Consider the following 9,242-nt stretch of genomic DNA (forward strand, 5'->3'; position numbering starts at 1 on the left):
GACTCTGTTGATGCAATTTGTCACCAAAGATCAGCATTTCAGTTTCAAGACTCAAACATTACTAGCGGAAATGGGTCGAGCGAGAAACTAACAAGGGTATCAACCGAAGCTTCAAAGGTATCTTTCTCATCGTCGTGTTCATCATCTTCCCCGTTATCTTCTGAGGTCAACAGAGAAGTTCAGCCTGAAATTTCCACGGATGACCGAGTCATTTTTCCAGAATCTCCTGCAAGTGATCCAACAATGAGCCAAGGAAGTGGTACACGTATGGGACTTGACCTTAGAGATGTTGTTAGAGATTCTATGTATAGAGAAGTTAGAGGGCTCTCTGAAGTATGTAGACACAACAAAAGAGAGGATTCTCCAAGACCCTATGGTTTGAAGCAATCCACGCCTGTAGATTTCAATGAATCCTGCAGAGCTCTAGCCAAACTTAGAAAAACATCTCATCATTATTACAATGAGGCTGACATGAAAGACGCATCCCGTTACTATGTTGATTCTCGCGGAAAGTCGAAATCCGGGAAAAAGCTGAAAGAGTTGCCTAAGCTTTCGTTGGACAGTAGAGACCACACTGATCTCAAATCAGGTAATAAGCTTTTTGAAAGTTTAAGCAGAAGCTCTAGCATGAACAAAGTTTCTGGTAGCCCGAAACGGCCTCCTAGTGTTGTTGCAAAGCTAATGGGCTTGGAAACATTACCGGGTTCTCCTTTGGGCAGAGACAAAATAAACCTGTTTGATGATAACAGTGATCCGTTCTCAAGATCATTGAGGGAAAATAGCCTGAACCGTTCTCTCCGGTTTTCTCCTAGCTCACCAAGAAGCTTAGGGAAGGACCCTGCTTCTTCTTCTTCTCCAAGATGGAGAAGCTCTGAGTTTGTTATGAAACCCTTGTCAAGTTTGAGATATCCCATTGAACCAGCTCCATGGAAGCAAACTGATAGAAACCGGTTTTTGCCAAAGCAAGCCTGCAGGCCTGTGAAATCTCTGTCACAGTCAATGGAGGGAAGATTGAAAGATCTCGAGTTTAAACATTCTGGAAAAGATCTCAGTGCTCTTAAAGAGATAATAGAGGCAATGCAATCAAAAGGTCTCTTTGATACTCGAAAGCAACCACAATGCATAAACTTGGAAGCTCAAAGAGATTATGAAATGGCAGATTCTGCAACTTCTAACCATGATTCAGGAGACCTGCGTAACCCGGTGATGCCATCCAAAAAGAGAGGCCCAATTGTGATTATGAAACCTGCCAGACTTGTTGAGAAATCTGGTATTCCTTCATCATCTCTGATTCCCATTCACAGTCTATCAGGTCTTCATAAGACCTGCAGAGAAGAACCTGTAAACGGTAGAAAAAATTCAACAAGTAGAAAGGCAGCAAAAGATCGTAGTCATGGAAACCAAAGAGCTGAATCATGTATCAGTTCTGTTGATAAGAAATCTAGCAGCAGACAAGTGAGGTCTTCTCAGCTTTCCAGAGAAAGCACTTCAAAGAATTCAGGATCTACAAGTCCAAAACTGCAGCAGATGAAGCATGAGCATGAGAAGGACAAGCGTTCTCGGCCACCAACCTCTCCATCTGATTCAAGCAAATCAAGAAAACAAACAAACCGACAACCTGCGGAATCCACTACTTCACCTGGTGGTAGGCGTAGCAAACCCAGGGATCAGAGGAGCTTGCAGCAAAATGATGACCAACTTAGTCAAATGAGCAATAAATCCAGGACTGAAACAGAAGCCACCGTGAGTATCAAAAATGGTGGAAAGAGTCCATCCGTAATGGAAGCAGCCAAAGCTGTAGTCTCAAACTTAATACAGAATGTGAGTTGCTGTGTCCCATGCTACTGCTAAATTGTTTGGTACTTAAAAAAGTTTCAGCTGCTAATTTCTACAATTTTCTGTTATGTTTTCTCAGATGTCCAGTCCTACTTTAAGTGAAGATGGATCATCAGAACATCCCAGTCCAGTTTCTGTTCTCAATGCAACAATCTACAGAGAGATCGAACCATCTCCTATGAAAGTCCAAACTTGTGAAGGCAGTAAGACCTCTAAATATACATCTTTATTGGAACAATGCAAATTGTTTTATTTTTTCAATCATTTCCTTCAGTTTCTGACTTGGAAATTGATATTGTAACAGGTGTTAATGGCCTTATTGAGTCAGGTGTTGAACATTACGAGGAGGACCAGTGGAATCCAGCTTATAGCTTCTCAAAGACAACAACCAGCTTTTCGCCAGAGATGAACCGAAAGAAGCTTCAGAATGTTGAACTTTTGGTTCAAAAGCTAAGAAGACTAAACTCTAGCCATGACGAAACCAGCCAAGATTACATTGCATCTCTATGCGAGAACATCGATCCTAGTACAGATCAGAGATACATTTCTGAGATCCTTTTAGCCTCAGGTCTTCTCCTCAGAGACCTCGGCTCAGGATTAACAACTTTTCAACTGCACCCTTCAGGCCACCCAATCAATCCAGAGCTGTTCCTTGTTCTTGAGCAAACTAAAGGATGCAGCAACAGCAGCAATGAAAAGTTAAACCGCAAACTTGTGTTTGATGCTGTTAATGAAATGCTTGTGAAGAAGCTCGCTTATGTTGAGAGCACTACAGATCCATGGATGAAGCAAGCTAAAGCGAGGAAGAATGTCTTAAGTGCGCAACATCTCTTGAAAGAGCTATGTTCAGAGATAGAGACACTACAGAAGCAAGCTAAGAAGAGATCAGAAAACTTCTTGTTGTTGGTGGAAGAAGAAGAAGAAGATTTCTTGAAATGTATTTTGGATGAAGATATGGCAATCCGATCTGGGAAATGGACAGACTTTGATGATGTAATCCCGGGTTTAGTGCTCGACTTGGAGAGGCTTCTCTTCAAAGATCTGGTGAGTGAGATCGTGCACGGTGAGATTGGTCGGCTGCAAGCAAACTCAAGGAGACAGAAAACGTTTTCCACTGATGAGTAGATATTGATTCATAAGCTCGTATTTTTGAAACTGTATTCTAAAGCCGTATATATACAAGTCAAATAGTCATGAAACCATTCTCTATAATAATCTCTTTCTTTCTGAGTCTTCTTTGCCTTGTGATTCATTTTGATTATGTTCTACTGAAACCAGCCTCAAAGACAAGTTTGACACATTACTATATATACTTGGAAAGGAATAGACAGTATGTAACAGGAACAGAACACAAGATATGCTGTAATGAAAAGTCTAAGTTACATAAGAAACAAGAAACTTCCCAGAGAACATTTCACACTCCCATCAAACCAAAGAGAAAAAGAAAGGAGAAGAAGCATTCTCAGGGGGTTCAATTCAACAAAAGAAGCTATTTTTACAACTTTGTCGCCGATCAGCTGAATGAACGGTCCAGATCAATTCAAGACATTAATCAACGGACTAGATTATCTCGTGATAAAATCGGTACATAAAGCCAGGGTTTTTTTGGCATAGTGAGCGAGACTTGAAAGACGTTGAGGGGTTTTGTCACGACCGGCGAGAACTGAAGACGCTTCCAGAGATTATCATCGTCACCCACAGAGTAAAGTCATTTGCTTTCAGCTTTGAGTTTCTCTGTTAATTCCGGTTTCGATCTTATTTTCTGAAAGTTACATTAGCTGATCCTTACTAGATCTTTCAATTTCCCTCAATTCCTTGTCTTTGCGTCTCTTCCCAAACTCTAGGGATTTGATTTGGATCGTACATATGTTTCGTCTGTGTTTCATTTCTCTGTTTCTGAGTGAATGGGTTCATCAGAAACGGGATAAGTGAGTTAAAGTTGTAAGCTTTAGACTCGATTCTGATAAATACTGCTCTGTGATTCTATCCGGGAAACAAAATTGTCAGAAAACAGATCTATTCATGAGTGTTTTTTCACCTTGTGATCACCAAATCTATCTACATTCTCAAAGTTTGTTATTTTGATATTGTCTTCTTGGAAATGTGCTTACAGATTGACCAAGATGCATTACATGGGTTTGTTTAGTAAAGCTGGAAACATATTTAGGCAACCTAGAGCGTTGCAGGCTTCGAACGCTTTGTTACAGGGAAATCTTTCTTTGACTCCATCCAAACTCTTTGTTGGAGGTGAAGACTCCAAAACTTCTGTTTTCCTTTTTTGAGTTTCTCTGTTTGATTGTCTTATCCTGTTATATGCTGCTTCTTTTCAGGTCTCTCACCAACTACTGATACAGATCTCTTGAAAGAAGCTTTTGGCAGTTTTGGAAAAATCGTTGATGGTAGCTATCCTTCTTGCAGAATCATTAATCCATTGGTTTTCTTTTTCCTCATTTACTTTGTTATTTGCAGCTGCGGTAGTTTTGGATCGTGAAAGTGGTATTTCTAGGGGCTTTGGTTTCGTAACATATGATTCCATTGAGGATGCTAATAACGCAATGCAATGTATGAATTATAAGGTGATACCAATTTTACAGCTTCTTTTAGTTGCTATATATCATGTCATGAATCTAATTTCTTTTACTCGCTTTGTTTGATTTCCATACCCTTACTATCTTCTGACTCTATGAAAATAAGTTTCTAGTACACTAGTTTATCAAATTTATCATCTAGCTTGTAATGCTAGTCATGTCTCTCGTTTGATAAGAATCTCTCTTAGTAAAGAATCAAAATACGAAATAAAACCATTTGTATTATTGCTTTGTTTATCTCATTTTCCTTAACAAAAAGAGAAATGTTTTGGTACTACATTGCTGCTTCAGAAACCAACTGGAGCGTTCTTTCTTTCTTCGCTTGGTTTTGTCAATTCACCAATTATAGAGTTTCCTGCTAAAACAGGAACTTGATGGGCGAATAATTGGAGTGAAACCAGCTGATTCAGGAGGTGGTGGTGGTGGGGGTGGCGGTGGCGGTGGCGGTTTTGCTAGAAGGGGAGGTTATGGTGGTGGTCGTGGGGGATACGGTCGTGGGGGATTTGGTCGTGGTGGATTTGGTGGGGGTGGCTTTGGCTTTGTTCGTTAACTGGGCATCCAGGAATGTTATCACCGAGGTTGATTAGTGTGTGGTTTGGTTTTCTCTTCACAAAGACCACTCTTTTGATATAATAATGTTTGTGATGATGTTTGAACAAACAGATCAAGCGGCTAAAGTTAGCAAAATAAAACATTTGTTGGTTCAATGGAGTTTCACACAATTTTTTTAAAAAGGTACAAATTTGGAGATATGAATAATGAGTTTAGCTAAATGAGAATAATCACTAATAGAGAGGCTTTTAGTCCAATGAGTTTATGAGAGTTTCAAACTTGAAGATAAGCCAGTCCGCTTTTGCTGCAACGGCTTCACGAAGCTGAACTCCGGCATAGCATATGAACAAGTCTGCGCCACCAGGTTTACGTGCCTGCAAGTGAATTAGTTTAGTTATTCAGACATTTGAGAGTTCGTTGTTTATCTGCAAGCTCTCAGTTAATAATAAAAGCTTACTTCGAGATCGGTAGCACCATCTCCAATCATGGCCATAGTCTTGTAGAGACGACCCTGGAAAGAACCAAGTCTTATTGGTACAAAGTGTAGTATTTCAACAAGAGATATGGAGCTTGCAAATTAATAAAAGTTTGATGAACCTTTCGTATTTGTTCCACTGCCTTGGCTTTGCCCCCACTTCTTGATGTAGGTTCGTTCTCATCAAATCCCAAAAACTCGCCGGAGTTTCCAAATAGAAGATTGTTGGCAAAGATGTTCTCGCGAGGAATGCCAAGAATCGATGCCACAGGCTACAGTGAAAAGAAATTCATTTAAAATCTTATCCCCATGATTGCACTAGTCTATACAAGAACTGATGCAACAGGCCATATAGTAAAGAACATGAAGAAAAGAAGTGAGAGAGATAGAGAGAGTACATTGATCATCTGTCGAAAACCTCCAGATATCAAATAGACATCAATATTATTGGCTCTGAGCTTCTTAACCAACTCTTCAATGCCAGGGGATAGCCTCCACAAAACAAAGAAACACACTATAGTAACACAATTCAGAAAGCAATTTGTATGTCTTTTATGCAGAGAATCAAGCAAGCTAGATGTTAACCTCTCTTTTGGTCAAAGTCTATGTCACAAGTAGGCCAATGGAACACTTACAAACAAATTTTATCTTTATATGTGAAATGATATCTTAAAGCAGAGTGAATCAAGTAGGAAGAAGCTCGCATCATACTAAAGAATCAAAATAACAACATAGGCAAGGTCAATAATACCTTGGGGGTCTCTTTTCAAGATATTCCTCAACTTTCGAAAGAGAAGGCTTGAACAAAGAAAGTCTTGCAGCTAGAGCTTCTTCAAATGGAACAGATCCACCCATTGCTCTAAGAAAGCAATACTCAATATGTTAAGGTAAAAAAAGCAGACGACAAAAATCATCAGAGCTCTCGCATATATGAGCGATGAGATAGACCACAAACCTGGCAGTCCATTCAGCAACAGCCTTTCCAGCACCACAAAACTCTGCAAGTTCATCAATACCTTCATCCACACAAACCGTACTATCCACATCGAAACATACCGCTTCAACACTTTCCCAAAGATCAAGAATTTCTAGCAATTCATAAAACAAACAAGGAACAGTAGAAACTAAGCTTCAAAGCATACAAAATCTATAAACAGTTCATAAGCAACAGCAGCTCAGGTCAACAATTGGCACAAAAGAAGAGATTCTAAAGTAACGAGAAGTAGTTTACCATTAGAAGGAACAACATTGCCTTCGTGCCCCAAAGCTGACAACTCCTGTGGCTGCACAGAAGCAGTCACTGGACGGAGCAATCTGGGATGGTTCATGATTGACACACGCCCTCCACAAGGATATCTCCTTAATTCAAGGCAGGACAAATTAGCAAAAAGTGATGAGAGCTTTTTACAGGGAACCTGAACTGGCACAACCCTTGAAGTAGTTAATGCTTCCATTAAACTTGGAGCTACAAACCACAAGAAAAAAGGAATCCAATATAGATTTATCAACAAATTCAAATACGAAAAGAGCTCAAATGTAAATGTTTCGATGCAATGGATATAGATTTCAAAAGTCTATTGTGAAAAGAAGGAATCAACGTGATCTATCAAAATTGCTAAGTAGATACAGAAACATCAAACCCCGAACGAAAGCAGAGATTTTTACGATGTAAGAATTGGATCAGAGATCGTCTGTACCGCGAGGAAGAAGAACAGACGAGATATATATTACAAACCGGGAAAATCACCGGCGGTCGTCTTCGGCTGCTGCTCAGATGATCCGATCAATTAAAATATAGCCACTGAAAAGAGTGTGTCAATTGGTTGGTGAAAGTATTAACCGAAAATGACAATTTTGCCCTTTTTAGTTTTTTAACATTAAACCGTATAATTTGACATATTTATCCTTTACTTTTCGTTTGGTTTGGTTTAACCGTCGCTGGGCAATTCAGACAATCTCTGCAACTAATAAAGTTGTTGCGAAATAAGATTTTGATTAACCGATAAGATGTCGTCCTTTATTACAATTCCGGTGAAGCTAACCTTAAATATTTCTGTCTCCTTGCATAAAATCAAGAAAATGTACAATTCTTATAGGGAGGCCAGTGGGTAACAGCTAATAAACCAGACAAAGATGGAACAAAACAAGTTACACTCCCAAATGTCTCTCTTTTAAAGATTCCATCAATTAACAGTAGTAGGCTAGAGAGACCCACACTCACATCATCCCACATATATCACTTAAGTTAGCTAAACAAGTAGAAAGGTAAGAAGAGTGTGAAGAAGACTAGGATGAAACCAAATCTTGGGTTTTGGAGTTTGAATCCAAAGGATGGATCTGTGTAATCCGGGTTAATACCGCCTGTTCCAGACGGTATTCCCAAACCTCCTCCTGTTGATGGTGTCATTGTGTAGGGTCTTGTATTCGTTGTTGTAGGGACTCTTGTCGAAGGTGTTGTCGTCACTGGTGTCGTTGTCCCACTTCCACTGTGTATTAAATGGCACAGAAACAACAAACATACAAAAAACGCTATCTTAGATTGTAGCAATCAGCTAATTTCAAGGTTGGATCACTATAAGCTTAACCAAAAGATCGTCCACATCAACAGCCAATTCTTGTTACAAAACATATTAAGTGGTGAAGAAAGAAAGGTGTGTACCTGGCACTTGCAGGGAAAGGGCAAGTAGTGTAGCCTATATATCACAAGACCACAATGGTACAAGAGACAACAGTTACTAATAAAAAAAAAATTATGTGTTCTACAATCTAGTCTCAAAATCTGTGTGGAGAATCTTGAGGTGTGATAGTATATAATATGATAATGGATATTTTTATCTCTATTGAAACATGTGAAGTTTAGTTTTGAGTTATATACTATCCTCTCTGATTTGCTTTCAAGTTGGTTTCCATTTAACTCAGAATTAAATAGTCTACCCACCATCCTCCTCACTTTCATCTATTGCTTTTAACTTTACCTCCTTAAGTTACTAAATGTGAAAGAAGGTACGCTAAATGAATCTAATGAATAAATGCAGAGGAATTGGTAGGAGAGACTCACTGGGATCAGAGGCTGAGACGATGGCTGTGCCAGCAAAGTCACAAGTTCCCTGAGACTGACCTTTCTTCTGAAAGAAGCTGTTGACGGCGTAAGAGCAATGAGACTTGACGGTGTTAGGATTGAAGCAAGGACCGTTCTGGTGAATGGGTCCACAATCAGCTCCTGCACCACATGCGTAGTCCAATGTCTTCTGCAGCATTGCCTCGCTTAACCCTTCTTTGCATACACACCATGTTCCACCTATACAATAACAACACACATAAGACTTTCATGACCATTTTTTGCAACTCTTTCATTCACTTGTTATGTGTGAAATGAAACCTAAATGTGTAATTCAAGATTGTTGAACTCCACATTCAAAAAGGAAACACCTTTTTATGAAAAGAAAGTATGGGTAAAAGCGAAAAAATGGACTTTTTATGTAGACAATTTCATTAAAAAAAACTATGAAAGCTAAGAGATATGTGACTGTTCTGTTCTAAAACAGAGTGGGAGAAAGGAGGTATTTTTATGAAAGAAAATGACAAAAAAAGAAGAATCTTTTTTTTTTCCATCAAAAAGAAAAGAAGAGGATCTATATGAGACAGAGAATGGTTATTTTAATAAAACTTTGCAGGGTTTGAGCAGAGAAGATATTCTTACTTGAGTGACCAGCCATGGCCAACAAAATCACCGCAAGAACAACAACAGCCATGGTCGCTGCAACAGAACCCAAGCACTTTTGGATGCAGCT

At 39.3% G+C, this 9,242-nt stretch overlaps 4 protein-coding genes across 9 annotated transcripts in view; 2 read left to right on the forward strand and 2 right to left on the reverse strand.

Moving 5' to 3' along the window:
- The window catches only part of LOC104740560 (protein LONGIFOLIA 2-like), a 6,335-nt gene extending 3,265 nt beyond the window's left edge, over positions 1-3,070 (forward strand). The window contains exons 3-5 of one of the 4 annotated variants that reach the window (XM_010461191.2): positions 118-1,821; positions 1,916-2,039; positions 2,141-3,070. In XM_010461191.2, the coding sequence (XP_010459493.1) occupies positions 118-1,821; positions 1,916-2,039; positions 2,141-2,961 (2,649 nt within the window). In that variant the 3' untranslated portion in view covers positions 2,962-3,070. Of the gene's footprint in view, positions 1-29; positions 1,822-1,915; positions 2,040-2,140 lie in introns of all 4 variants that reach the window. The other 3 variants (XM_010461189.2, XM_010461192.2, XM_019236002.1) reach the window with 3 other exon arrangements.
- On the forward strand, positions 3,261-5,131 carry LOC104740562 (glycine-rich RNA-binding protein 6, mitochondrial-like). The gene is made up of 5 exons (XM_010461195.2): positions 3,261-3,538; positions 3,950-4,083; positions 4,167-4,235; positions 4,306-4,412; positions 4,792-5,131. The coding sequence occupies exons 2-5, from the start codon at positions 3,960-3,962 to the stop codon at positions 4,972-4,974; spliced, it is 483 nt and encodes a 160-aa protein (XP_010459497.1). The 5' UTR covers positions 3,261-3,538; positions 3,950-3,959; the 3' UTR covers positions 4,975-5,131.
- On the reverse strand, positions 5,098-7,259 carry LOC104740561 (phosphoserine phosphatase, chloroplastic-like). Of its 3 annotated transcripts, none has more exons than XM_010461193.2 (8): positions 7,149-7,259; positions 6,683-6,916; positions 6,407-6,539; positions 6,203-6,310; positions 5,850-5,943; positions 5,574-5,723; positions 5,434-5,487; positions 5,098-5,350 (listed from the first exon to the last, which is right to left on the reverse strand). In XM_010461193.2, exons 2-8 carry the CDS (start codon positions 6,903-6,905, stop codon positions 5,225-5,227), a joined length of 888 nt encoding a protein of 295 aa, XP_010459495.1. In that variant the 5' UTR covers positions 6,906-6,916; positions 7,149-7,259; the 3' UTR covers positions 5,098-5,224. The 3 variants fall into 3 exon arrangements, with proteins under 3 accessions (XP_010459495.1, XP_010459496.1, XP_019091548.1); XM_010461194.2 differs by having other exon boundaries at positions 7,117-7,255; XM_019236003.1 differs by having other exon boundaries at positions 7,187-7,234.
- The window catches only part of LOC104740563 (PLASMODESMATA CALLOSE-BINDING PROTEIN 3), a 9,117-nt gene continuing 7,358 nt past the window's right edge, over positions 7,484-9,242 (reverse strand). The window contains exons 2-5 of the mRNA XM_010461198.2: positions 9,152-9,220; positions 8,510-8,749; positions 8,111-8,144; positions 7,484-7,937 (exon numbers count right to left, since the gene is read on the reverse strand). Coding sequence (XP_010459500.1) covers positions 7,697-7,937; positions 8,111-8,144; positions 8,510-8,749; positions 9,152-9,203 — 567 coding nt within the window. The 5' untranslated portion in view covers positions 9,204-9,220 and the 3' untranslated portion in view covers positions 7,484-7,696. The remainder of the gene's footprint in view (positions 7,938-8,110; positions 8,145-8,509; positions 8,750-9,151; positions 9,221-9,242) is intronic.

The sequence above is a fragment of the Camelina sativa genome, chromosome 14 (assembly GCF_000633955.1).
Source record: "Camelina sativa cultivar DH55 chromosome 14, Cs, whole genome shotgun sequence".
NCBI lineage: Eukaryota > Viridiplantae > Streptophyta > Magnoliopsida > Brassicales > Brassicaceae > Camelina > Camelina sativa.